The sequence below is a fragment of the Meleagris gallopavo genome, chromosome 4, assembly GCF_905368555.1.
Source record: "Meleagris gallopavo chromosome 4, MGAL_WU_HG_1.1, whole genome shotgun sequence".
NCBI lineage: Eukaryota > Metazoa > Chordata > Aves > Galliformes > Phasianidae > Meleagris > Meleagris gallopavo.
This window is the reverse complement of record NC_139407.1, coordinates 19,923,265-19,949,713: the sequence shown is the minus strand read 5'-3', so window position 1 is coordinate 19,949,713 and position 26,449 is coordinate 19,923,265. Positions and strand designations below refer to the sequence as shown.

At 38.7% G+C, this 26,449-nt stretch overlaps 3 protein-coding genes and 1 long non-coding RNA gene across 8 annotated transcripts in view; 1 reads left to right on the top strand and 3 right to left on the bottom strand.

Moving 5' to 3' along the window:
• Positions 1-20,393, top strand: part of WWC2 (WW and C2 domain containing 2) — an 87,653-nt gene extending 67,260 nt beyond the window's left edge. For 2 of the 4 annotated variants that reach the window (XM_085222438.1, XM_085222441.1), the window contains 9 exons: positions 1,514-1,706; positions 3,318-3,482; positions 4,264-4,385; positions 5,124-5,316; positions 7,224-7,388; positions 9,771-9,863; positions 10,987-11,229; positions 16,655-16,782; positions 18,104-20,393. In XM_085222438.1, the coding sequence (XP_085078564.1) occupies positions 1,514-1,706; positions 3,318-3,482; positions 4,264-4,385; positions 5,124-5,316; positions 7,224-7,388; positions 9,771-9,863; positions 10,987-11,229; positions 16,655-16,782; positions 18,104-18,170 (1,369 nt within the window). In that variant the 3' untranslated portion in view covers positions 18,171-20,393. Of the gene's footprint in view, positions 1-1,513; positions 1,707-3,317; positions 3,483-4,263; positions 4,386-5,123; positions 5,317-7,223; positions 7,389-9,770; positions 9,864-10,986; positions 11,230-16,643; positions 16,783-18,103 lie in introns of all 4 variants that reach the window. The other 2 variants (XR_014882903.1, XM_085222440.1) reach the window with 2 other exon arrangements.
• LOC109367253 (uncharacterized) overlaps positions 1-26,449 on the bottom strand; it is a 71,186-nt gene that overhangs the window by 11,687 nt on the left and 33,050 nt on the right. Inside the window, exon 2 of one of the 2 annotated variants that reach the window (XR_002114195.2) lies at positions 3,278-3,405. This is a non-coding gene — a long non-coding RNA (uncharacterized LOC109367253). Of the gene's footprint in view, positions 1-1,163; positions 3,406-26,449 lie in introns of those variants that run through there. The other variant, XR_014882904.1, reaches the window with a different exon arrangement.
• LOC100547877 (claudin-22-like) lies at positions 18,330-21,923 on the bottom strand. The gene has a single exon (XM_010709767.4). It carries the CDS (start codon positions 21,921-21,923, stop codon positions 21,210-21,212), a length of 714 nt encoding a protein of 237 aa, XP_010708069.2. The 3' UTR covers positions 18,330-21,209.
• Positions 23,081-25,117, bottom strand: LOC100547722 (claudin-22-like). Its single transcript, XM_010709766.4, has one exon. The coding sequence runs from the start codon at positions 23,732-23,734 to the stop codon at positions 23,081-23,083; it is 654 nt and encodes a 217-aa protein (XP_010708068.1). The 5' UTR covers positions 23,735-25,117.

Here is a 26,449-nt window from a genome sequence, read left to right as displayed (position 1 = left end):
TGCTAAAGTGAAAGTAAGCACTTCTGTTAAATAAAGCCAGGGAGCATTTTCTTTTGCTTCTCTTTTTACCCATCAGTTTGGCCTGATGCCAATAAATAAGACTCTAGTTAACCACCCTTTATATATATATATATATTTATATTTATATAGATATACTATACTACTATTCATACTTCTTTTCTAAATGTTTCCTAACTATTGCTTTATCTGTTAAAATGGCTGTAAGTAGACCATGCAAGTTGTTCACCTACGTTATACGAATACCACAGCAGCATTACTGGGATTGCATTGCACTGCCACTTAATATTGGGATCGTTGTGTTGGAAGGCCAGATTCCTGTTCTCCAGGCTATACTTTCTAACCAAGCAACTTGTTTTTACTTGTTATCCCAAGAAGCCAAGTGCAATTGAGGAATAAAAGCTGTGTCCAAATTCAGGTTTGGGAGAAATTTGATTTTGTTAACCTAATTTCTTCTGGTTTATTTCATCTAAAAGGTGAATTTTTAATAATTCTAACAGTATGTATAAAATCACTACCATAAAATACAGTAATAGTACTACAAATCTGGGAAGAATAAGTTTTTTTCCAGAAAGTTTTTTTTCCAGAATACTTTTCCACTTGTTCTTCCCGCTTTAGCTGGCTTCATTGCATTCTGCTCTTTAATACGTATCAATAATATGGAAAGCCAACACCAGAAATAAGCTAATGCATAGGCACAGACAAGATGCAAAACAGTTGATGTGCTCTGCTCATGCATTTGAGGCCTTGCGCACTAGGGAAATAGAGCTACAAATTACACGAGGAATGTCTTTCATCCATTGAAGTACTTGTAACGGGAGACCTGCAAGCTAGCCATTACTGCCTTTATTCACACAGTATCCATTCACAGTTGTTAGATACAGAGAATGCAGCTGCATACCAGTTGGAAGATAGTTCTGTACTTCTTCAGGCTTTCAGACTGCATTCTTCTAAGTCCCACTTTATGTATTACATGCCTTAAGCAGCTGTGGCCCTAGATATTTTCTTCCTCATTTTTCTTAGTTTTCTGTTTTCTTTGGAGTTCTGTTCAGATTTTGAAAAGATTGAAAAACATGCCACTGCTTTCAGTGCTGCTTGCACTGTTCTAAGAGTTTAACTTTTACCTTTATTGGAATTTCTTCTCATTTATTTTTTAATTGACATTAAGGTTCTTTTTCCTCCTCTCTGTGACATGGTTTTCAGAGTGTGTTTGCAGAACCAAACCAGAGGATAAATAGGACAGAGGCAGAAACAGCTATCTCCTTTGCTACTACAGAGACAGAAATTTATTTTGGGAAATGTTTGTGCAAGGAAAAGATGGGATTTTCTCAGCCCCTTCTCTCTTTTTCACCTCTTTTCCACTCCATTTCTGGTTTGTTGCTTTGTTTCATTTTCTTATCATGCAGTCCTTTTGACAATGGGGTCGATTTCTATCACCAATCATCAGTAAGTGTTAATTTAAATACAGGTAAAGATCTTCTTTTGTTTTCAACAGGTATATTAGAGTAGCAGTACTTCCATCCTCAGCTGATACCAGCTGTCTGTTCCGCACAAAAGTTCATCCTGCCATGGAAACCATTTTACTCAACGAGATATTCAGAGTTGCCATTTCCCAAGGAACACTGCTACAGAAAACTCTGAGAGTAGATGTTTGTGCAGTCAGTAGAAGCTGTCGGGAAGAATGCTTGGTATGCAGTTTTACTTCTGGTTTTTTTTTTTTTTTTGGCATCCATTTGTTCATAGTGTCCCCTTTTACTGTGATGCTCAAGGCCACTAAAATTTCACAGTACTTGCTTCAGAATTTTTTCTCCATATATAGTTGTTGCTTTAATACTCTGGTTTTCTCTGAAATTCCAGTTACCCAATTTTATCCTGGATGGATGTTTCAGGAGGTGGTTTGATAATTCTAACACAGCATTACTGTAAGCTTTAATTATAGGCTGGTACTGCAGCTCTGTCGTTTTTGATATTAAAATATTATAGACTTCATTGCAACATTACACCAACAGCAGATTTTAAAGTGAAAGCTGAGAGTCATAATACGTCCAAATAAATCAACACCAACCTCTTTATCAAAACTTGTCACAAAGAGCAAACTAAATTTAATTTTTCTACACTGTTGTAGAATAAAAGTTCACCTTTTTCATTTTTATGATCTTTAGAAATAATAAAACAGCATGATATCCATGGGCCGGCTTACTAGACAGGCTTTTTTGTACTCTACTGTTAATTGCAGTTATCACCTAATTAGTGACTTTTCATTTACTTTCAAATTGGTTTTGCACTCTCTTATGCAAGTCAGTTCAGTTTTTCACCATAAGTCTGTTGTAATAGAAAAGTAAGAGTTTTTGTTTAAATGCCCTGAAGAGATGCTAGAATTCTGATGGGGATCTTTAGACCAGACTGCAGGAGTGGCCTCCCACTTTCAAAAATGTAGGAGTTCCTGGGCCACGTGTTGGCCTTTCTCAGTGTGTCCATGGACTGAATTCATCAGCTTTACTGATGTGAAGAAAACCAAGAGGTTTCCCCTTTTAGGTAGGGAAGAGTCACAGAACAAAAATGCAATAGAATGGAGGATTCAAAGGCGAAGGAGAAAAAAGACAAAAAGACATAAGGGTTAATCACAAGATCAGAAGAAAGAGTTGGGAATACCAGCTCTGGCTGAAAGCCTGGACATCACAACCAGTCTTGGCAAGGGCTGCTCAGCTTAGTAGCCATGAGGCTGATTTGCTTTGCCAAGAATGGAGGATTTTAATCTCCAACAAACAGTCCAAGCACACAGGTACTTTGTACGTTTTCCCAGAGTGTTTGTCTAAATGAAAGGGCTTCTTAATCTCTTTTCATCTGCTTCTTCACTGGTTAGAACATACAAGTCATCCATTATTGTTTTCTGTATTGATAATCTTTGTGGTGGAACAACTGGAAAATTAACAGTAACTTGCTGTTTTATGGGTTGACACTGCAGATTTCACTGGCACAAGTTTTTGTTATTGAAAGCTATAGAAAGCAAATGTGTGCATTACAGAGATAGAGGGATTTGTGTGATGCATGTGGGGAGAAATTCTGCAACCTGAAATAGAATAGGGCAGATTGGACTTTATGATGGACCTTTCCATATACTACTTTGTTTATTTTGATTAAGTAGCAGTGAAGGGAAACAGAAAATTGTACAGTTAAAAAGAGAAGTAAGATCCATGTCAAATTTGTTCTGCTTAATTTACATGATAAATACTGTTGAACTTATTTTCAGCTGTCTTACCGGAAAAGAACTTCAGACTTGTCCCTTTATTTTTGTACAGGCTGGAACTCAGATCAGTCTGGCAGATTTATCATTTTCTGATGAGACTTGTGCTCTGTGGTATAACCTTCTGTCTTGCAAGCAAATCCCTGGCAAAAAAAAAAAGGATCAGAATGAGGAACCCATGTTTCTTTTAAGCAAGCAGTCATCAGACTCATTGGACTTGGTGAGTGAAGTATTGACTGTTACTGTAATAACAAGAAAAAAAACACAGGCCCTAATTGTGCCATGGCACTACAGTTCTGTGTATATTGTCCTCCCCTGAAGTGTCTTGCAGGCACTTCTGTTTACAGTCTTTTTGTGTGAGTAGCTCCCATAAAGAGTTGCAAACTTGTTGATAAGTGTGGGTAAGGCTGAAGCTTCTTAGTGGATTATGAAATCGCACTCTAATTCAAAACATTTCTGCTGTTTAATTTTAAAAATAAATGTTACCTAACGGCTTTGTTAAGATTACCATTGACTTTCATATGCATGTACTAAAAATGCTATTTATTATTTGAATTTGCATACTTGAAAAAGTAATTTCACAGACAATGCTGTTTATGCAGAACACATGCTAATTCCTTTAGTTAAATAAACTTTTCTGCTTTAATACTTCCTCAAGAGAACAGCATTAAAATGTGACTTTTAAGAAGAACCTGTTTTTAGCTAGGGATATTACAAGCATGAGAGGAAAAGAGAGAGGAGTTATTATAGGATGACAGGAACATATTTGATTGCATTATCGTTATACAAACAATCTGTTTTGGATTGAAATTCATCCATTAATGTTCTACATGCTAACAATTCAAACTCACTGTTTGTGGTCTAGGTCAATTTTTGCTGGTACCAGGGAGCACCAGGGTAATAGAGCTCTTGTAAAGGGGTCTTCTTTCCTTTTTTTTTTTTCTTTTTTCTTAAACCTGGATTATGTATCACTGTGGTTTTGCCTTCTCCTTCCTTGTAAGCAGGATGCTGTGTCAGCTCTGCTGGAGAGAACATCCGCTGAGCTGGAAGCCGTAGAACAAGAGCTGGCTGAAGACGAGGAGGAAGAGGATGAACAGGAGGAAAGGGGCTCTGAGGAAGACTGGTAGAGCCATTTTTCCTTTACTATTCATGTCTGAATGATTCTGCTCCTCCCTCTTATTCACAGATAATGAGAGAGCAGTGTGGGGATGGGATTCTCATTCCCTTGTGTGGTTAATTCCTTTACCTTCTCTTAGGTTTACAGTGTTTTGGCTGCCCTTTTAGTACCCAGTGCTCATGCTCCTTCAATATACTTCGTTCCATGAAACGACTTGGGGTATCTAAGCCACTGGAGGTCTACTAGGATGTCTCTTATCTATCTGCACTAATAAGTGACTAGTAGGATCTGAGTGGAGGTCTTCTGTCTGACAGAGTCAGTGTGTAGGTGCTTCCACTGATTATCTTGTTTTTGAAGAAGCTGTGAACTATCCTCAAAAGGATTTCTTGCTAAATTGCTGAGTTCTGTTCCAGTGCAATTTTTTAGCTTTATTGTTGGGGAAGGAGAGACTTGTTTTGTGAATTTATTACAACCAAAGTCCTTCAGTGCTAACAGCATAGAGCTATACAATATAGTGCAGCGTAATCGTCATGATCCTGAAGGGGAACTGTAGTAGAGCTTGCAGGGTTTTATTGGAGCATATAATGAAGTATGCTGTCACATGAACTTAACGGAAGCATTTCAGTGATAATCATATGGAAAATGCATATGTTGTACATGAGTGAAGGCCTAGGCCTTCCACTATCTTTCTCTGGTGGGCTTTATCAGCTCAAGAGTAAGTCCGGGCTGCTTTTTTTCATGCAGGTTAGAAATGCTTGCAGAAGCATCTGATGAAATTGGGGATGAAGAGGAAGATGACATTAAGCTGGCAGTAGAAGGCAACTGTACCGATGACATGGGGTTATTCATTGATGCAGGAGAAACTGAGGAAGATGAGAACAGACAGAACAGAGATGAGGCCCATGAAAGCCAGCAAGCTGCCATCGTACTAACACTGGTGAGCATTCCTGTGCTATCTTACTAGGTCTGAAGACCCGTTTCTGGGTAGTTAATTGAGGAATCTGTCACATCTGAGCATTCACAATTTGATGTGGCATTTGCTGTAGCACTTGTATGAACTTTTAGCAAAATTGGCATAGTCACTTTTGAGCTGTACAGAAGGCATTTAACAAGCATGCTACACAGAACTTGTAAGTCAAAGACAATTAATTAAAAATGTCAGTCTTCACCTTTTTTTTGTTGCACAAGGAAGCTATGCAAGGTACAGGAGCAGTTCAATAGTTTCAATCTGTGCATACTTAAAATATTTCTGCGCATCTGTTACACTGCTGCCAATTTCTTTTTATTTATATGTTGTTTCCCTTCTAATAAACAGAGGCAGAAACAGAACAGGGATCAAGATCTTTAGAGCAATGAGGGAATTTCCTTATTTCTGATTTCTATTTTTGTGAAATACAAAATCTGGCTTAGCAGAGGAAGGAAGATTAATTAACAGAAGACTCCAAAATATGTATTAAACTACATACTGTTGAACTACCCACACACTGTATATGATGCCTCCATTGGCATGTTCTTGTTAACTGTTTGCCTAAAACTATATTCTACCTTTCGGAGAGGACTTTCACAAAATATTTTATACAGATGTGCCCGATGCAATAGCACATAATCTAGAAATTAAACTTTTAGAACATATTTCTGCATCTTAATGAAAATAATGTTGCCTATTAGTCCTATGGGTTCTATAAAACAACAAAGATAAAAAGACAAGAATGACAGCTTGTTCCTTCAAGTTTGTAACTATACAAAAGTTTGACACCTCAGTGGACTTGCTGGAAACTGTAATTAACTTCCAATTAATGTGGAAAGATGCCAAATGAGCCAAGGCCGTGGTATAAAAGGACTGACAGTCTTCTGGGTAGCAGACAAATATAGATCAAAGCTCTAACTCAGCAAGGGGAGACGTCAAGGAGAACATCTGAAGGTTAGACACGCACATAAGTCTTTTGCAGTGCCAGGGCTGGGTGGACCTGGACAGTAAAGGAAAGACACTGCAGACCTGATTATAAACAAGCACAGTATAGATCATCTTGTGCCAGATCATTCAGGGTTGTAGTTGTGCTATTTAGGTCCTTGTATTTATCACCTGCCCATTCAAAATCGTGAACTTCATTAAATTACCCCAGTTGAAGAAAATGCCCCAGTGCACATCAGTAACACCACATGTGCCAGCTGCTGTAGTGCTCATTGTGTCCCTGCTGTCAAGATGATTGCTGCTTGTAAGTACAGACGGCGCCTCCTACAGGGATGTCAGCACCTGAGGCTCCTCATGACATGTGAGGGACAACTGTACCGGGCAGCAGCCCCTTCTCAGGGCAGAAGCTAGCGGTGACCTCTGCCTGATTTCACATGGCTGCTGCAGCTCTGCACATTGCCATGAGGCACTGCTCTGCTGGCCCTCGGTGGATGTATGGAAGAACCCATCCCAGCTGCTGCTTTGAGTGCATAGGCACCATCTCAAGCATGGCCAAACCTTGCTGTTCTACAAATCCAGAACAAATCCAGTGTAAATACAAATGCATAATAACTATCTATGCAAATGGCTAATCAAAATGCTTGTTGTACCCTGGTTGGATCAGAAAATCTGCAGGGCAGCAAAGGCAGAAGCTATGGTTTTAGAGGAGAGAGAGTTGTTTTCAAAGGCTGCTCAGACTCCCCTAAGTATCTGGGGAGTTTTGTGCTTCCTTGCTTGGTGTAGCATGGTGAGCGAGATGATTTTTTGCTAGTGATCTTTTTCCGTCCCCTCCAAGGTGACAAGAATGTTTGTAAAATTCAAAGACCAAAAAAAACATATAGTGGCATGTGTCCAGGCGTAATAGTTCTTACAAACTGAATTCCTTTTGATAGGTTGATAAAGAGACTAACACTGAGGAATCAGTTAACGAGAATGCAACAGTCCGACCCAAGGACAGAGCCAGCTGGAGCTCAAGACAGCGTCCCTTTGTCAGGAACAGCATGATTGTGCGCTCACAAACCTTCTCGCCAGGCGAGCGGAACCAATACATCTGTAGGGTAAGAGGAAAAACACTTGGCATGAAGAGCTATTAACTAAAGAGTCATTTAACTTCTTGGGAATGATGCATTAATGACAGTGAGTCATGCACCAATTTTCCCTGCAAGAGGCAGAGCCTGTGCTTTCTCTGTCTTCTTCTTTCCCTAACTGACCTGGTGTGTAGTAGAATTGGCTTTCAGCAAAGTTGCACACTCTTGTAAAACACCTTTATGAGGACAAAAATGCATCCTGTTGGATAAAAGTAACAGATTCCTGTGCTGGCTCCCTGCAGCAACTGTTTCACTGCACGGAAGCAACTATAGCTCTCACACAGCAAAATAATTTGTTAAAACAGAATGGAATTCTCTGTAATCTGCCATTACATGAACGTATTTTAATAATATAACCATTTAAAGGTAACCGTGTGGAAAGAACTCAGTCACCAGTAGTAAATCTCACTTTGTTTCTTAACTGGTTTTAAACCTGGACAGCCCAAGTCTTGCTGTAATTACCTCTTAGAAAAATGTGTGTGTGCAGCCTAGGGGCTAATTTTAAACATGGCTTTGGCAACAAAATTCTCCAGTCTCTACAGATAGTAGTGTGGAAACTAAATAAATAAATTTAAATTATCAACCCTGTTGCTGCTAAACTAACGGTGAAGATCATATGTTTAGAGATTTAGGCATGGACTGCCAGCTCTGAATTGTAATTTACTCACACAAATATGACTTCTTTAAATACTTCATGCTTTAATTCTTTTCAAGTACAGTTAGAGGTGATTCCTTATAATTTGGAAATACTAAAATTGGTCACTTCTCTGTGATGATCATTGGCCTAAAAAAAAGCTGTAGTCAATATGTAAATACGTAAGAATTCCTATATGTGAATGAAGTGTAGTATTGTAACAATCTTTACGTAGTTTGGATAGATCCCTGTCTGAATTGAGAACCTAATCTTCAGTTTAATTCCTCTGCACTGGAGACTGGTTGTATTGAGGGGGGACGTAGCCTTAACTTCTGCTGTGGGTTTTCTACAGGCAGTAGCATTAGATGTTCTGATGGTTGATTTAGCACGAACTCCTGAGGTTTCTGCATCCAGCAAAGTTCTGGGATTTTGTAGCTTTGAAATTTGCCAGAAACCAGGTTCTGAAATAAGAAACTTTGGCCAAACCACTGTCTTTCTCATCATATATGGTATGGCCTAGAAGGAAAGTTGCCTAGGAAAAAAACATGTTTGCAGAAATCAGTTTCTTACAGTTTAAAAAATACTTGTGCTCCATTGTCGGGTCTCAAGAGTGTGCATTGTAGCTGCATCTAAGTCCATGAATAGGGCTGAACAACTCAGGCTTCCTCAGTCCTAGTTTCCTCATGTACTGCAAACATGTCTGGCCTTCCTTGCTCTGATACCTTACTAGAGGAAAGCAGCCAATGGATACGCTTGGCCCATCTGTTCTCATTTTAGAAGAACTCGCTTAGCACTTATATCTCGTACAATGATACAACAAGCAAAAAGTATGTGGTTTTTTGAGGCCTAAAGGATGGACTCAAGGCCTGTTTGGTGCCTTTGCAAACCTCCCTTGAAAAGTGCTTAAAGAACATCAGTGATGATAGTTACCCAAGCATATCCAGGGGTGAATTCCCAGTAGTATTTCCATGGTGAACAGATAGACTTCTCTCTAGAGAGGTGTGCTCATATTGCAAGTGTATTCCATTTCTCACCCCCTACTCCCAGTCAGTTCTGCATAAGCATGCTTTAGGGCTCTGCCTTTGTTGGTTATGGAAATGTTAGCAGAATTAATTCTTTGTATCTGTCCTTTTCCGAGGAGGTAAAAATAAATATTCTACAGATGGAAGCTTTTGCTTTCTTTGAAGATTTACCACCATGCATGTTGATGCTTCTGACAGTCTGCATTGATTTACATGGAACTAATGCTATAATTAAGAAAACACTGCTGTTGTGCTGTGATGGGTATTTCTGAGAAGTTGCAAGTGCTTCTGAAGGAAGCTGTAATACAAAAAAAAGTTTGTTGGATGAGTGCACGTCTACTGTAATTTACCTTCCCTGTGGTCATTCGTTAATGTCTGCCCCAAGTAAATGAAATCCATAGTATAACCTGGAATCACATAAAAACCAGCGAGTTATTTGGTCCTTCTTAATACCCAGTTACCTTCCTTGCATTCCTGAACAGTCTACTTCCTAATCATTAAGATCGATGGCTGTCTTGGCCTATGAGTAGAATTTTAGAATAGATGTTTTAGTTGAAAAATGTTTTATTTTATGCTAAGAATTACCTACACTCAGTGTTTTTCAGCACTGAGATTTTCTGACTGGTTTTACCCAATACAGATGTATTTGTATGTGAAGATGCTTTATATCTCTGTTCATTATGTACATTTTAACAGTTGAGTCGAAGTGACAGCGACAGCTCAACACTAGCCAAAAAGTCTCTCTTTGTGAGGAATGCCACAGAAAGGAGGAGCCTAAGAGTCAAACGGGTATGTCCTGCATTACCTGAACGATTTAAGACAAATGGGGAAATCGGGAATAGCAAATAACTTAAAGCACATGCTTTTTAATGCAAGTTTATGAGCAAAATTGATGCAAGTACCACACACATCCCCTGTAGTTTCAGGTTGAAATCTCAACACAGCGGTCTTTGTCCTCCCTAAAGTCACAGAATTGTCTGAGTTAGAAAGGACCCTTGAAGACCATCTGGTCCAACTACTCTGCAATGAACAGGGATTCCTGCAACTTCATCAGGTGCTCAAAGCCCCCCAGCCTGACCTTGGCTGTCCCCAGGGATGAGCTGGACCAGGCTCATCTTTGCCTACTGACAAACATCTTTGCCCTAGCAAAGGAACACAAGGCAGCTGAAGCTGCACAAATATGAACAACAGTAGTGTACGTGCTGAGCAAGTTTGGGTGGAAATTTCAAGGATTCTGATATGCTTTTGAAGTTGATTTACTCTTATCTAAGAAAGTTTGAATAACAAATGGATTGAAGAAGAGAGTAAGATCACACTTATTTTACATAGAATTTGTTCTTATAAGTTATGAGGTATATTTTTAATCTCAATCAAAAATAAAAATAAATACTCCTTCAGAAGGGTTGTTACCAGGTTGCAGGATTACATTTGATATAAGAAAGAAATACAGAATAGTCTGGGATGACTAGTTCTGCCCCGCTTATTCATGTGAAATGCACAGTGAAAAGATACTAAATAAATGTGCAATACGCTAAGGAAGAGCTTGTTTACAGGTTTAAATAATTGCTTGGACTTTGAAAAAGCAAATACTGACTGAAAAAAATAATACTGTTTAAATCTGTGGGGAAGTCTTTTCTGTAATTTTAGGCTACTTGCATAGTGCTGAGGATCAGAAAAGGGTTTCTTAGTTTTAACTTTGTCCTTCTAAAAATGACTGATGAAACTTTTGCACTTATTTGTAGCTACTGACTAAAGAGTAATTTCAGAATAGATGGAGTTTTGGAGTTGGGTCTTGAAATTGCAGCATTTTGCTGAAGGAAAACAAAAACTAGTTGAGCTTTTCTGACTGTATTATGTCAAACTCTTCACTAGCCTCTCTAATTTTTATTTTCCTCTTTCCCAAATGATTCAGCCTGTTTGCCAGCCAATCATGCGAAGAGCTACGCAAGAGTGCCCTGTACGCACTTCCCTCGACTTGGAGCTGGACCTCCAGGCGTCACGCACACGACAGAATCGACTGAATGATGAGCTTCAGGCCTTGCGGGATCTTAAGCAGAAGCTTGAAGAAATGAAAGGTAGAGGAGAGACAGACCTTCCCCTGTGCGTACTGGAGGATGAACGATTCCAGAAACTCTTGAAACAGGCTGAGAAACAGGTATGAGCAGCATACAGATTTTGTGTGAAGAAAAATATTCTCCTACTTTTTTTTTTTTTACAAATTTGTTAAAAGATTTTTACAGAATCTCACACTTGATTACTTATACTATGTAATTCAGATATGTAAACATGATTTATTAGTCAATATCAAAGTATTTAAACCAAGAATTTGAAATGTTATTTGACTGGTGCCACCTAAACACTTGAACATTGCTCTCCCAGCCATACATATACAAAGTTTCATAGGTATTTTTTGTCCTTTAGCATTGGCTGATTTGCAGTCTTCACACAGTTGGTAGCTAAGAGATCTTTGTACCAGGCAGGGAGGGGCACTGGCCAATACTTTCACTGGTGTGGGATTATGGAAGAGGCAGTACATTCACCCTGGTGAATTTTCTTATGGAGGATAATGCCTGCAGATGAATATCAAGTTCTGTTCTTCATGTGCATTTGTAAAGTCATACAAATACATATTCAGCATCTAAACAAACATAAGCTAAGTCAGGATGCCCTCATGTGGATGAAAGACAAGAAGCAGGATAAGAAGAGATAGCAGTGACAAGGTAGAGCATAGGAAATTCTGACTTGAAATAAGAAAAAGCTGGATGCTGAGTGGTTTTTGTTTTGGGGTGTTTTTTATTTTTCTATTGTGAGGGGGATTGTACAATGAAATAAGGGCCCAGAGAGTTTATGAACAACAGCAACAACAACAAAACAGAAATCAACTTCCACTAGCTCCACTTTTGGAGATACTGAGAACTTAATGGGGGAAGATGCTGAGTATGCAGCTCTGGCTTGATCTGCTTTGAGCAGATCAGATCAGAATAGTCACCCTCTGGAGCTCCCTTCCTCTCAGTGTTACTCTGTAGACATCAGTACTCAATGAGGGGAGGTTGGCAATGATCTTCAGGAGGGATTTGTGTTCTTCAGCTGTTCATGGTTGATGGAGATGAGTGTTTTGATGACACCCACATTATTCAAAATAGTAAAAAAGGAAACACATATTAATAAGGTGCAAAGGATCTCTTAATATGTAAGCAGCAGTTCAAATAAAAATAGTAAATATCAGTATGTACACTTGTGTGGGGCAGAGAAGGGATAATCCTAATATTTACACACAAAAAGGGCTCTGAATTAGTTCTTAGGAGTGGGATATTACAGATACAAGAAACAAAAATGTCAGCAAAAACATCAGTGTTCAGGTGTCAAAAAGCATATAAGACATTGGGAATTACAAAGAAAGAAAAGAAAGCTGAAATGAAATAAATAATAATTCTTTAATGACATAAATACATGTTATGTCTGCAACATAAAGATTGTTTAGTTCTGGTTCCCCATCTCAAAGTAGGTAGTAAAACTGCCAAGGGTGAACAAGTACAGTCAGAGGGAGGAAACAGTTTCTATGTTAGGAATGGCCAAGTAGCCTCAACTGTAAAATCACGGGTGACATGGAGGAGAGCAATCATTGCCTTTTATAATACAGGGAATAGGGAACTGAAGAGGTAGCAGGTTGAAAAAAAGCGAACATTTAGAAACTGTAAAAAAAAAAAAAAAAAAAAAGGTTTTGACCAAGCATCATGAATGCAAATTTGCAAAGTCAAAAAGCAGTGTGAAAAAAAATCTAGAGGTTATTAGTTGTAGCGATATCACCTACGTCAGGAAGTCCTTGACCATCAAGTTAGGAAAACAAAAGTTTTTTTTCTCAGTATGTTCTCTTGGCTCAGTTCTTGATCAGTGCTATTGTCTCTCTCTCTCCACTCCATATCATTACAGCCTTCCCCTGTGGATCAGATCAACCCTGAGAATGCTATACTCTGCTGTCAGTGCTTCCTCTTGGTTTAGCAGAACACAGCAGTCTAGAGAACATTGTCATAGATTATTTTTTAGATCCTGCAGGCATTATAAGGGCACAGACTAATGCAGCGGCTCTAAGTGCCAGGGTAACTGAGAATGTCTCAAGTGAAAAAAGGAACTGCAGATGCAGGGGATGTTGAAAATCAGTGGCTGCTTGCTAGTTACTCTGCTTGAAGCTCAATACACAGGCTCCATACCTTCCCTTCCTACCGCATTTTTTTAAGTACAGCAAGTACGTAGAGTCCACTAATACCTACAGATCAGGAAATAGTAGGTAATGCTGTGCAGCAGAAACATTTACTCATTTGTCTTAAATTCTCATACAAGTAAGTTTTCAGATACCTGCTGTCCTCTGAAGTACTTCATCTGTGTGCATCCTAAAAAGACTCCTGTGTCTAGCTATAAATATTTCTTTCCAATACATCTTCAATGTAGTCCTTAATAATACAAAACCGAAACAAAGACAATAGCTTTTTGTTAGACTCTTTCATTCTTCTATACAGAAAAACGATGAACAAGACAGGAGTTAGTGTTTCAGCTTTAATTTTGCTAAGCTTTCTTTATTACTTGCTATCTCGTGCTTACATTAAGCACAAATACAGAGATTCCTGTCTATCCGAAGCCAGATTTTTGGCCCATAATGAATGCATGGTCAGAGTATTAGCTTGCCTTTCTGTATTTTATATAGACAGAGGATTGCTTTTATAAATCACTCAAGAAGCATGGTACTACTATAAACCTCGTCTCGTATATACCTTCTTATGTGTATTCTCTTAGACAGACTGGGCTGAAGCCAAATCTACCTGAGAGCACAGTGAAACTATCAAGTTCTGAGTCCTGATCCTTGTTTGTGGTAGCTGTGGCAAATGGGAGAAATTACTTCCCTCAGTTATCCACTTCTCCCTTCTATTGGATGCTGCTGCTCTACACCAGCAGACAATATCTTGCAGCTTTCTGCAGCCTGCCACACTAGTTCAAAATAAGATTGACAGCTGTCTGGCAAGTCACAAGTCTGTAGAACCTTGATCCCTCACTGTGTATTGTTAGCACAGAGTAATTTCCTGCATATAAAAATTTAAAGTATTAAAAAATTGGAAAGGAGTACGCTTCAAACAGCAACCTGAAATGTTAACCTGAAATGCAGTAATCATAAGAATGTCAGAATCAGAGAATTCTGAAATATTGTTCTGTTAGTGTTTTGATGATAAATATTAGCTCGAGAGCTAAGACATATGGCTACTGACATGCAAAAAATTAATTAATACACTACCAGTTGCAGATTGCAAATGTATGTTTACTAACTAATAGGAAAAACAGTGTTTATAGGTTAATTCCATTTTAAAATCTCTTGCTATTTTGGAGTTGGGGACTGAAGTTAACAGCAGTACAGGCTGACTGGAGGTGTTTTAAAATGGCACTCCTTCATACAAAAACTGGACTAGATTTCAGCAGATGCAGGGTGCTGCTATCTGCGGGAAGCGGGTTTCCTTAAATACCATGAAACTGATAGTGTAGTGTAATGTTTTTGTATTAGTTGGTTCTGTAGTTTGGGAGCCTACTGGGCTGAATTCAGATCTGGAGGCATGAATTCCTACGTTTGAAACCAACTTAGAAGATGGCTGTTTTTGGCTTGGGCATGTGTTTTCATTTGAGGTAACAGACTAGCATTTGAGTCTGTGTGCTTAAAGTTAAGCATCAAGAATAAGCCCCCAAGCAACTTCAAGAAATGTTTAAGAACATGAAGTGCTCCTGTTAAGTTTTGACAGCCAACAAAACTGAAGATGCAGTAAATAACCTCTGTGAGACTGACCCTATAGCTTAAGAGCGAAGATGAGTGTGTACACACAAGGTGCCATCAGCCAGCCTTGCATCCCTCACAAAATGAGAATGATAATGCATGTGTTAAGAAACTTGTCTGCATCTGAACACCAGCCACTTGTCTAAGAGACCCAGGTGACTGTCCACTGGAAAGGACCTGCTCTTCAAATTATTGGGTGTTCAGATACCCTTGGAACATTTAGAAAGCAAAACAAGAATAAAAAAGAAGTGCTCAATAGCAGTTTGCCACCATGCTGGTGGATGGTACAGCTCTGATGGTGCTGGTGATGTGGCAGTACTCACTAAAGAAGACTGTAATAGAGGCAGCAGTACTGAGATATGGAGACACTGTACCTCACTCGTGGGCATTCATGTCAAGAAAGATCTGTGATCTCTTGTACCAGACTGTGTTCCTACCTTGGCTTTGATACTGCTACAGTGCAAAAGAGTTGTTATCCACGTGCAAAATCTATGTATTTTAAGCAGCTTAAATGAACCTCTCTGCTAGGACTACGACTTCACTACCATTAAGAATGAGAGAGCACTGATGGCTATCACCAGCTCAAGGGAGAAGCAAGTCAGCAAGGACCTCTGAGATGGAAATCAGTGTCCATGGAGCCAAAGCACCTCTTGGGAGCTCTCATATTTCACCTGTTGTTTATTCCAAAGTTCCTGTTGCCTTCAGCTCTTAGTGTTTAGTAAGGGATCCATAGGATAAGAGAAAGGCTATTCCTAATCTGATTTTACAGAAGATGCTAAGATGTATCCTTTCTATTCATAATGCTGTTATCTCGCATCTACTTTTCTACCAGTTTGTTTTTAAAATTTTTAATCCCTTATTGACATAATAAAGGAAGATAAGTGACTGTATTTCCCATTCGTCCTTGGTTCTATGATGCTGGAAGTTTGATTTCAATGGATTTAGCATCAGCTTAACTTGATTTGGGGTTATTCCCTCAATGTCTTCAAAGGATTTTTATAGAAGACACTGATGTGAAAAACGCATTTCAGAGACAATTATTGTATTGCTTTGTTTCCCCCCCAGTCCAATGTACAGTAAGAACTGTAGCATTTAAAATGTTTTCTTGCATAAATTTACACAACATCTCTAAGCTGAAGTGCGTACTAGCATTAGAGTTGCAGTTGGGTGAAAACAATTGGAAAGGATGCATCTTCAGTCCCTCATGTTTCTTTCAGACTAGAGTATCCTGGCAGAGCTTTTTTTCATACATTTAAGCAATAGGCTAATATGGTTCTATCACAATTAAAAGTGTGAGAGTTTACAAATGCTAACTTTGCAAGGAAGGTTATCAAAACTCTCAGAATACACATTCAAGATATCTTTTTTTATTATTATTTGTCATTTCATCTTAGGTATAGGTAACTTTTTGAACAACTTTCTGAAGAGCTTGCTTTAGGAAAGAAAACTATTTTATGGGGGAATTACTGTCTCCCAGTATTAAAAAGACATTTTGTTTGTATTAATTTAGGTATTGTCTAACTTCAGTGATAAGAAATACGTCATAAACCATACAGTGCATAGTAACCACCTGTGATTGGCATGGTTTGTTCTATTTATTTTTTAGTTTTCAGAAAATGCTCTGTTATCTTTAGTCCCCACTGCTTAGGCTTGTGATACCAGTTCTCTCTGCTTATGTAGAGATTTGCTTGACACAAGACGTTGTCAATTCTGTGAAATAAGCAGTTGCTCATTACTAGCAAAATATAGTTATTTTACAGTTATTTTACAGGCTGAGCAGTCAAAAGAAGAGCAGAAGCGAGGTTTAAGTGCTGAGAAACTGATGAGGAAAGCTTCAAAGGATGTATGTCGGCTACGGGAGCAGAGTCAGAAAGTGCCACTACAGGTGCAGTCATTCAGGTAGGGCCTGCTAAGGCTTTTTTATGCTCTTTTTAGTGTACTGAAGTAACATGAATTTTTCTAAACATAATCAAACATGCACACCTTTGAGTTTCAAGAAACATCACACATTTCAGAGAACTGGGTAATTTGCTCACAAGACAAAGGCAGCAGTGTGTCTCTGAGCAGTGGTGATGGTGAGGAAGCAGGGTGAAGAGTTTCAGACCACTGTGGGCTGCTCGTGTATGCCTACTGTCAAGGCTCTGATGACCCACAGGTCAACAGTGGGCTTTCAGGTTTGAGAGGTGCACACTGGCTTATGACAAGTGAGAATACCACATGAATTGCTTCGTTTACCTTCTGCTGTTCCTGTGACCAAAAGGAGGAGGGAAATGCAGATCTCCTATAAATAAAAGAAGTCTTGAGCCAGGCAAAACTACTGATTAATCAGTTTCCAGAGCAAAGGCATACTGTTCTACTTTTGTTTTAGAGATTTTTTTCAGACACCAGGCATCATCAAAAAAGATACTAATCCTTCCCATGCATGAAGGATGTAGTAAAACTGTCCTCATCTATCATCTGATCACCACAGCATTAGCCAGGAAATCCAGTTTATGAAATTAATTTTTACTCTGTGCTACTGTTTTCAAACAGAATTGAAGCTCAGCCAGCGAAAAACATGGTTTAGTCTCTTGGACAAATAGGCATCTCCTGTGGCCAAATTGTACTCAACCTGTTAGTTGGGCTTGGTATAATGATGTCGCCTCAAAGACGAATCACACACAGAGGCATTTTGAAGCTCTCAAGAAGAATGTCTCTTCTGAGTTTTGATTTGTAAGCCCCAAATATTTATCATCCGCTTCTGGCAGGGAGGGACATATGAACTTGTTATGCTTCAGTAATGTCTCAGTTCATAGGAAACAAATGGTAACAGCATAGTGGAAGCAACTGCGGAATGGGATGGTAATTCTGCTTCTTGCCCAGACCTAATTTAAGTTCTCTTTTTCCGTTTCCAAATTCAGGATCAGATGTTTTGTTTTTGTCTCCCCTCTTTTTCCCCTGAAATATCATGACAGAAAATGCAGCCATTAGAGCAATATTTCAGTTGTGTCACTGCAGTTATTACCAAAACATTGGCTTTTGGAGCTGCTTTTTGTATGAATGCGCTTAAGAAGGAAATTATATCAGAATGCCCTTGCAACCACAGTTGTAAATAAATTCAGTGTATTTTCCAAGCCTATATTTTAAAAAAACATGCTGTAACATTAGCAACTCTACAGTAGATGACATTAGTTGTGCAATAAATGGTAAAATACTAACTTGTTTTGTTTGGTAATTTCAGGGAGAAGATAGCATATTTCACAAGAGCAAAGATCAGTATACCAGCCCTTCCAGCTGATGATGTATAATTATGCATATTCATTCAAGTGTTTTTTCCATTGCTCATCTTTTTTTTTTTTTAGATGACCTTCATATTTCTAGTGACCTGCTTTTACAGCTCTTCTATTTTACATTCAATATTGATACGTTTATTTGTAAAATACAGCAAACTGAATTGTTGTATGTCTAAAAAAAAAAAATGACAAAAAAAGGAAAACCAAAGTAGATCAATTTTGGTATACTGATGCTGATTTTGTACAGTTTGTATGTATTGCATGTGTTTTTATTTTGTAAAGATGGAACAAAGGAACAAAGGCAGTACTGAGCGTGTATCCTGTTGAACCGCACTGTATTGAGAAATATTACGTTCAACAGAAGATTGTTTATCTTTTCACTATTTTCATGTGAGCAGACTGTGAAGATGGCTGTTTTGCCATGCAATATTTTTGTATAAGAGTGTGACTTTTGTAGTTTGAAGTTAACTACAAGTGTAAGCTTCTTTCAAAAACGTCAAGGCTGCCTCACAACAGCTGCTAACTAGATTCATCACCCACATTGGAGGTTTTGTTTCTGAAAATAAATTTCTTCTGTTCTTGTTCTGTAATATTGTGTAGCGAGAGACAAAATTCAGTTCTGTGAATGTACAGTACTTTAACCTTCACTAAAAGGTTTCTTGCATCTGTGGGAGAGTGGGGAAAGACAAGACAGACAAGCAACCCTAAAAACTTCCTGTGAGACTACCGAAAGGGCAGCTGCTTTCTCAACTGGAAGCTGAATCAAATTGGTAATACCAACAGTGAAATCAGAATAGTTACATCTACTGTACGCTTAAAATGAGTTTCTCTGTATTAGTCTCTTGTCCTAGAGGCTGCCCTGTTGCCAGCTAGGAGAATATGAAAGTGTTAATTAGGTTTACAGTTATGAAGAGGATTTTATGAAAGTATTTGTACCAGGAGAAAAGTTTGTCCCCAGTAACTTGGATATCAGAAATTTGTTGAAGTAAACTCTCTCTGGAAAAGATCCTGACTAGAAGGCGCCATGTATTTCAGTATAATCACGTTATCCACATATGCGTGGCCTTAATGTCTCAAAAGAGTTGTAATTGGTGAGAAAATGGAAGTGAATATAACTAACATTATGGTAGCAGCTGTCTGAAATTCGCAGTGACAATTCTGTGATGAGAGATCTGTGTAAGCCTTACCCAAGGGCTTTCTTATGCACAAACACATCAGTTCACTTAAACATATAGCCAGATGTGCTATTTGGGGCAAGATGCTGGTTAAACATCATTTATGAATGCCTCACTTGTTTTTTCTTTGTTGGGTTTGAGATAACATATTTGAAAGGTCAATTAAAAAAAAATAAATCTGGAATTATTTAATGTAGAGGTGAAATGAAGGTTGACAGTTTCAACTTCTCAATTTGATTATATGTTTGTAGAATGATGTTTAGAGGTGTACTTTGTGATTTTTCTTTTATTTATTTACAGTCTTATTTATGTTGTGTTTAATATAGTTCAGTTCTGGCCATAAAAATATTTCACATGTGATGCTATTGTGAAAAGTATTTAGAGCTGTCTGAATTCTTGCCAGATCAGCTGTTTTTCTTCACATGTTGAATAATTTTCAAAAAAGTATTATCATATATTTGTAAGCATGAAGTAAGGTCAAAATTTAAGGATTGTTGGCCTTAGCTCACAAAACTCATTGCAAAATGTGCCTCGTTTTCCAAATTGGTAAAGTTAAACATATTTTAGGCAGCTTTTAACAATTCTGCTTTTTTTTTAATAAGTTTAAATTATCTGACCTCAAAACACTCAATAGAATAAGCTAACACATACAAATAATCCTGTCAGTTTACAATTATAGATATTACTCAAAGTAGAATTTACTCTGCACAGCAGAGTGTAACAAATGCAATTAGTTCTGCTTCCAGGTACCACTATCACTGCAGTTGCAGATATCAAAATTAAATATTACTGGTACAAGAATATTTAACCAAATGAGCAAAGGTTAGAAAAAAATTGTAATAGAAGGCAAATCAAATAAGAATTTTTTAAAGATATTGCTATGTTTATGCTGTATTAAATATCAAATGCTCAGGACTGAACTAAATATTTAATCAGGTTATATGCTGAATGTGGTTCTGTTCTAATTTTGTCTGTAAAAGTATGCAAATACATCACGTAGATTAACTTGTCTCTGCACTTTCCATGTGTTTCAGTGATCAGAAAATACATTTTTTTTAACAAAGTTCTTTTCCAGACCAGTGTTTTATTCAATTGTTATTGCTATTCTACGTCTTTGTAGCAGCCATCTGTTGCTACAAAGAGCATATAGATTTGTCAGTGTAAAATCTTTGTGATTTATAGAAAGTTCACATCAATCACTGACAAGTCTTAGGATAAGTTATAAAGAAAATGATGCGTTCACTTGAAGTTAATTCTTTACATTCATTAAAGAAAAGCTGCAATAGCAATGAGTACTTTCTAGCAGACAGCATCTTGTTACTGTTCAGAAATGCTCGCTTTCCAGAGGGTGTGTATGGTGATGCTGGGATATATTCAGTCACACACACACACACAATGAAGAATATTGCATAACATTCAGGAAGCGGTTAGTTTAGACTAGTGCAAATGAATAAAGGTCCATGCAATTTAATTTAAGGTTATATTGTATTAGATTTTTGTAATGTATGTTGAACTGGCACTGCAAACCCCTTCAAGAACTTTAAGGCTTCTGCTGTTTAAAAGTGTTAGGTCTCCATGCATCCATCACAATTTTTTACTCATTTAACATGAAAAAACAACACCAACACAGTCGAGCAAATAAACATAAAAACACCACAAAGAACACTGCAACTGATTAGATTTTGGAGAAAAGCAATAGTGACTTATATTAATTGATGAGCTATGACAATCTAATTAAAATTGAAAGTAAGTAGAAATGAAAGGAACCGTACTGTAGTAATCCCTCCCCCAGTCTTGTAAACAGTAGCCAGTCTGTTCATCAGCGTTTTCTTACTGTAACACAAGAGTAAGAAAACCAAAAAGCTAGCATGTACCCTTTTTAAAGTCTTCTGTTTCCAGTCTCCACCTGTTGACGGTTGTCTTGCATATCTCCCATTGTATACTGTTCTGGTAATTGATGGTCAGATGATAAGAAGATTGTCAAGAGAAGTAAAGAGCCTCCTAGAATTATAAAAAAGCCACCAAACCAACCACTGAACAGTGCATCCCCTATTTCCCATCTGGGCACAATCTCTGGGATCACTTCATCCCAAAATTCCTGGATTATCGTATAGGCAACCCAGGAAACAGGAACTAAGACCAGAACTCCGGCTATCCACATGAGAATTCCTCCAAGTAGTAACAGCTGTTTCTTTAGCTTCTGCTCTGTATCCTCTATCTTTAGGCAGTCCAAACCAAGGCTAGAGATGACGAGGCTCAGAAGTCCTAGTCCGTTTGATGTAGATACTAAAATCCTGGAAATCCTGAATTCTATGGGCAAAGCTAGAAAAGAATCAAAGTCTTTACACTGTGTTCCTCCTATGTCTTGGACTACACAGGTTTGCCAGAGTCCCATAGTCCAAAGCTCCAGTTCATTTAAGTCTAAGCCGAGGTTTTTCCAGTCCGGTAAATAGTTACAGGTACCAGTTAAAATCCATCCTATTACAGACAGCAGCAATCCAAATAACTGTAACCTGTGTCTGTGGACCAAATCCATTTTTAGCAGTCGAAGTAGCACTGAACTGATGGCTTTTGAAAACAGTATTCTGCACATACTGAACACTGGCAAATGTTAAAACAAAGCTTTATAAAGTATGAAATACTCCTCCCCCTCCAGCTTTATGTTACCTGGTTCCATGGGCAGCATTTAGGGGATAAGGAAATAGTGTGGTAAACCACTAATTGAAGGGTGTGACCACAGCTGGGTTCACCTTTCATTAGTATGAGTTGGTTAATTATTTGGTTTTTAGTAATATACTTTGCTTTTCATCTATCTGCTAGAGCACTGAAACATTTCTGCAAATTTTGGCATCTCTTAATTTCTTATTAAAATAAGAACCGCAAACACAGAGTACTTTAGTATCCATCAATACATTCCTACTTAAATAGGCTGTCCTCATTGTGGCCAGTTAAATATCATCTACCTAAAGGTTCTGTATTGAGAATGTTTTGCTGTAGGTGAATGGAGCCTAAGAAGCCTTTGATAGAATGCATAAAACCTCAGTACCTGCGTCAGAACAAGACAGGATAACTGTTTTTTGTCTCTGAGCCTATTTTTGGTGCAAGTTTGCAGATATCAAAATGCTCAGAATAACTTGCATGAATAGTTTTATGTGCTAGGTTGAGATCGCAAACACAACTTCTTGGGTACAAAGCGCCACATCATAATATCCCATGCACAAAAAGACATCTGCAAATCGTGGTAGCATTTCAGAAATCCGCAGCTTGCTTAGCACAATTTGCTTGTCCACAGAAAACAATCTGAGGCAACGCATGCATATAGAGCATTAAGGATGTAGAAAAAAGTTCCTATGTCACTACGTTAGGCAAGTGGAAAATTGCGACAGGGAATCAAGCTTTGAGGCTCAGTTAGTTGATTTCATATGAAAAGGAAGCTTATTTTGGTTAAAAGCCAAAATGCCATGGAACATGCATATTCATTTTCAGAATTTTACCGTACAGTTGAGAAAACAAAAACATCTTTTCTACGTAGTCTATGAAGAAATAAAATTCTCCTGTGAAACATTTTAAATAGTTCTGCAGGTGAGAAAATACACCAGTTTCAGATGACAGTTATGGAGAAAACATAAGTTTAGGAAACCAGCTAAGTAACAAAGAGTCCTTTGAATTACTACTGGAACAAGCTGCTGGCTTGCAGTAGAGTTTGGAAAAGATAGGGCAGTCTTTCTGTCCTACTTAAAGCCTTTGGTTTTAAGGCCTAGTTTCAGTTTCTAAGTGTTGACACTGATCTTGCTGTTCTGTTACTGCATAATGGACCGAAGATGGATGAAGTTCAGTTGAGCAGATTGTGCAGTTAAGTAGGGATCCTCCTAGTATAAGACAAAATCCAGCAAGCCAGCCAACAAATAATGCTTCCCCCAAATCCCACCTGGGAACAATATCTGGTATATTCTCATCCCAAAATTCCTGGACTGTGGAGTGGGCAACCCAAGAAACTGGGGCAATAGCTGTAATCCCCGACATCCAGAAGAGCATTCCCCCAAACAGCAACAGCCGTTTCTTGTGATCCTGTTGTCTTCCACCAATTTTCAAACAGTCCAACCCAAATCCTGAGAACAAGAGGCCCAAAAGCCCCAGTCCATTGGAAAAAAACATCAAAATCCTAGAAATCCTGAGTTCTGGAGGCAAAGCTAAGAAAGAATCAAAGTCCTTGCATTGCATTCCCCCTTCTTCTTGGACAACACAAGCTTGCCAGAGTCCCATGGTCCAGATCTCCAGTTCGTTCAGTTCCAAGTTAAGATTTTTCCACTGAGGTAAATAGGTAGTGAGACAGGATAGGACCCATCCCAACAGAGATAATAATATGCCACTTAATTGCACCACTGGTCGATAAACCAAGGCCATTGTAAGAGTAGTCCTAAAAGCTTGTGGAAGAAGGTTGCCCCAGCGGTTCTCTAACAACTGCTGTCTCGAGTGGTGGTGGAAGCTATGAAGATTTTAGTTCTCTCCTGCCCCAAATATAAGCCCTTGCTATTAACCCTTTGTAAGCTCTCAAACACTTTTTTGTTCTTCACGAATATAATGTTTCACATAAAGGATGAAGGACTTCACTAAACCATGAGTTAGTCTTTCCGATAAGGATTTGATCTGTTACCTTCCAATTTGCTTGGTAAAATTATATCCCAATGCCTGATGATTACAAGCCTGAGGATGAACAAAGAAGGCTCTATGACCCCTCACCCTAAAATACAACAGAAATCTTTGTGCTTCGATACGGATTAATTAGATTTTAAGTGGTGATAAAAAGTCAGCTCTGTGCGCAACAGGACTTCATTGTAATAGCTAAATTTGAGATTTCAGGGATGTAAATCAAGGCCTTGTAAAGAAAGGTAGACTGTTTGCCTATAATCTTTATTCTTAGGCTTCCTCAACATACATAACGGCTTATCTTCCACTGCTCTGTTTTATGTCCCAGCACTGTAAAAGACACTCTGTAAAAGATCCTTACGTTTCACATTTTCTACATTCATTTCTTTTAAAATGGGCTTTGTTTTGACTGACTCTTAAGGGGAAAAGGAGACGGGTATGGTCAAAGCACTGTAGAGAATGAAATCCTAGACATCCCTCTACCATAATGAACTCAGACGGATCACCAGATGGTGTAAGCTGTACCGGCCTCAGGACTTCAGCAATACCACAGTAGCAGCTTACACCAGCCCAGTGTCCCCTTTCCCAGAACCCATGTCCCAGATGGCACAGAGCGTACACTCTGCGTCTGACAGCTTTTGGCACTCAGTGCTCCTAGGGCCAGGGGATGTCTGGTGCTTTTCTGATCAAAGCAAGATATCACTATGCCATTACCCTGCTAGCAAACCCTGCTTCTTCCTGCGGTCATGATGGCTATTCTTGTGCTTGTCTACTGGGTCAGCAGCAATAATATCTGCCTGCTATTCCTCCTGCACATGTCACAGCACAGCCTGTATGGGAGAAAGCTGAGCAGTGTAAACACATGCACGTGTGCACAACCCAAAGGTTCTATCTGGTCTTGCCTTCAGTTGCTGGATGTAACAATGTACCAAATCAGACAAATCTGTGTATTTTATTTTGAACAACTACAAATTAGGGTATGGTGATAGAAGAGCATAACTCCGCTTTTAAAGGTTTCCAAAATCCTGAAAGGTATCATTAAGAAACTTAACTGTGAAGAAAGTCTCCTCTTCCTCATTTTTGCATTATTCTGTGTCAATTTCTAACCTTTGCAATTTTACTGCCACAAGCTGTGAGAAGCCAACGCAGACAGACAATATTTTTCCTGTAGCTCGAGTACCAGCCCAGCCACATGACTTACACCTGGTAAAAAAATTGCCATGCACAAGAGTAGGAATCACTGAGGACACTACTGACAACATGGGGAACAAATTGATGCAAGCAAGGCTCTACTTTTGGCCACCCACCAGACATAAAGAATAACAAAAAAACTTTGCATTCATTCAGACTCCAGATTGCACTTTTAAATTTGGCAATGTGGTTTCTCTCCCCCATTTTATGTTCAGAGCAAGAAAACTAGTTCTGGAAACCATCATGACATTCAATGAGAAACTCCATAATGCCATTTGAATAATTTTTCAGATAAACAACTGCTCTTCAGGAGTGCTTCTGCTCATTCAGGAGCTACATGCTTATTTGACTTTTAAATCACGGTTACTGCCAATTACTGGCAGCCAGTCACGCTTCCCTTGCCTATGAACCTTTAACATTTTCTTCCCTGCTGTTAATTCCAACTGTCAATACAGTGTAAAAGCACAAGATCAGGCATATGAAGTCCATTCATTCAGCTAATGTTGACCATAGCAGCAGCAGTATGCCAGCCTTCACATTTTCACAGTCAGAAGCACTGGGACTGCAGCACCAGTAAGATTTGCCAATTCAGCTCTGCAATTTACTGTTAACCACATAGCAACTTAGAGCAAGCAAAAGCTTCCTCATACTACTCTGTGCAAGATTATAAAAGAATCCCTGTGTAAAAAAAGGTAGGTAAGACTTGTTTTGTTGCCAGGGTAGTAACAAGGTCTGAAATGCCTCAACTTGAAACTTGCTCAGTAAGCCCATAAGCAAACAGAACTTGTAGCTGAACCAAGATTATGTAAATTCTCCTATCTTCTTTTCCACTTTTCCTCTCCACCGTTACTTATTTATTTCTCTCACATGTAGAAAATGTCACATTCTCAGAAGGATTTTATTTTGGTCAACTTGCGTCTGTGCAGAAGGTAACATCCCAGAGCTACTGCAAATGCTAGAGGTTAAAACTGGGGAATGCACAGCAGCCACACCACAAGCACCAAGTTGATCTGCGTCCCAGCTCTGCTCAGCACCAGCTGAACAGCCTTCTCTGTCACTGAGTGCAGAACTCCCTTCAGTGTCTGCCCTACAATTCAGGATAATTTGAAACATAAACTCCACACACTATGATGTAGGAATGGCAGTAACACACAACCCAGAACACTGATAGCTGCAGTGGTTCATTCAACACAGCATAGATGGCCGCTGCTGCCAGCCAGCAGGGCAGGACCACCCACTGGGTACCCACAGCTGGTGCCATGGGGCGAGCACGGAAGGGCT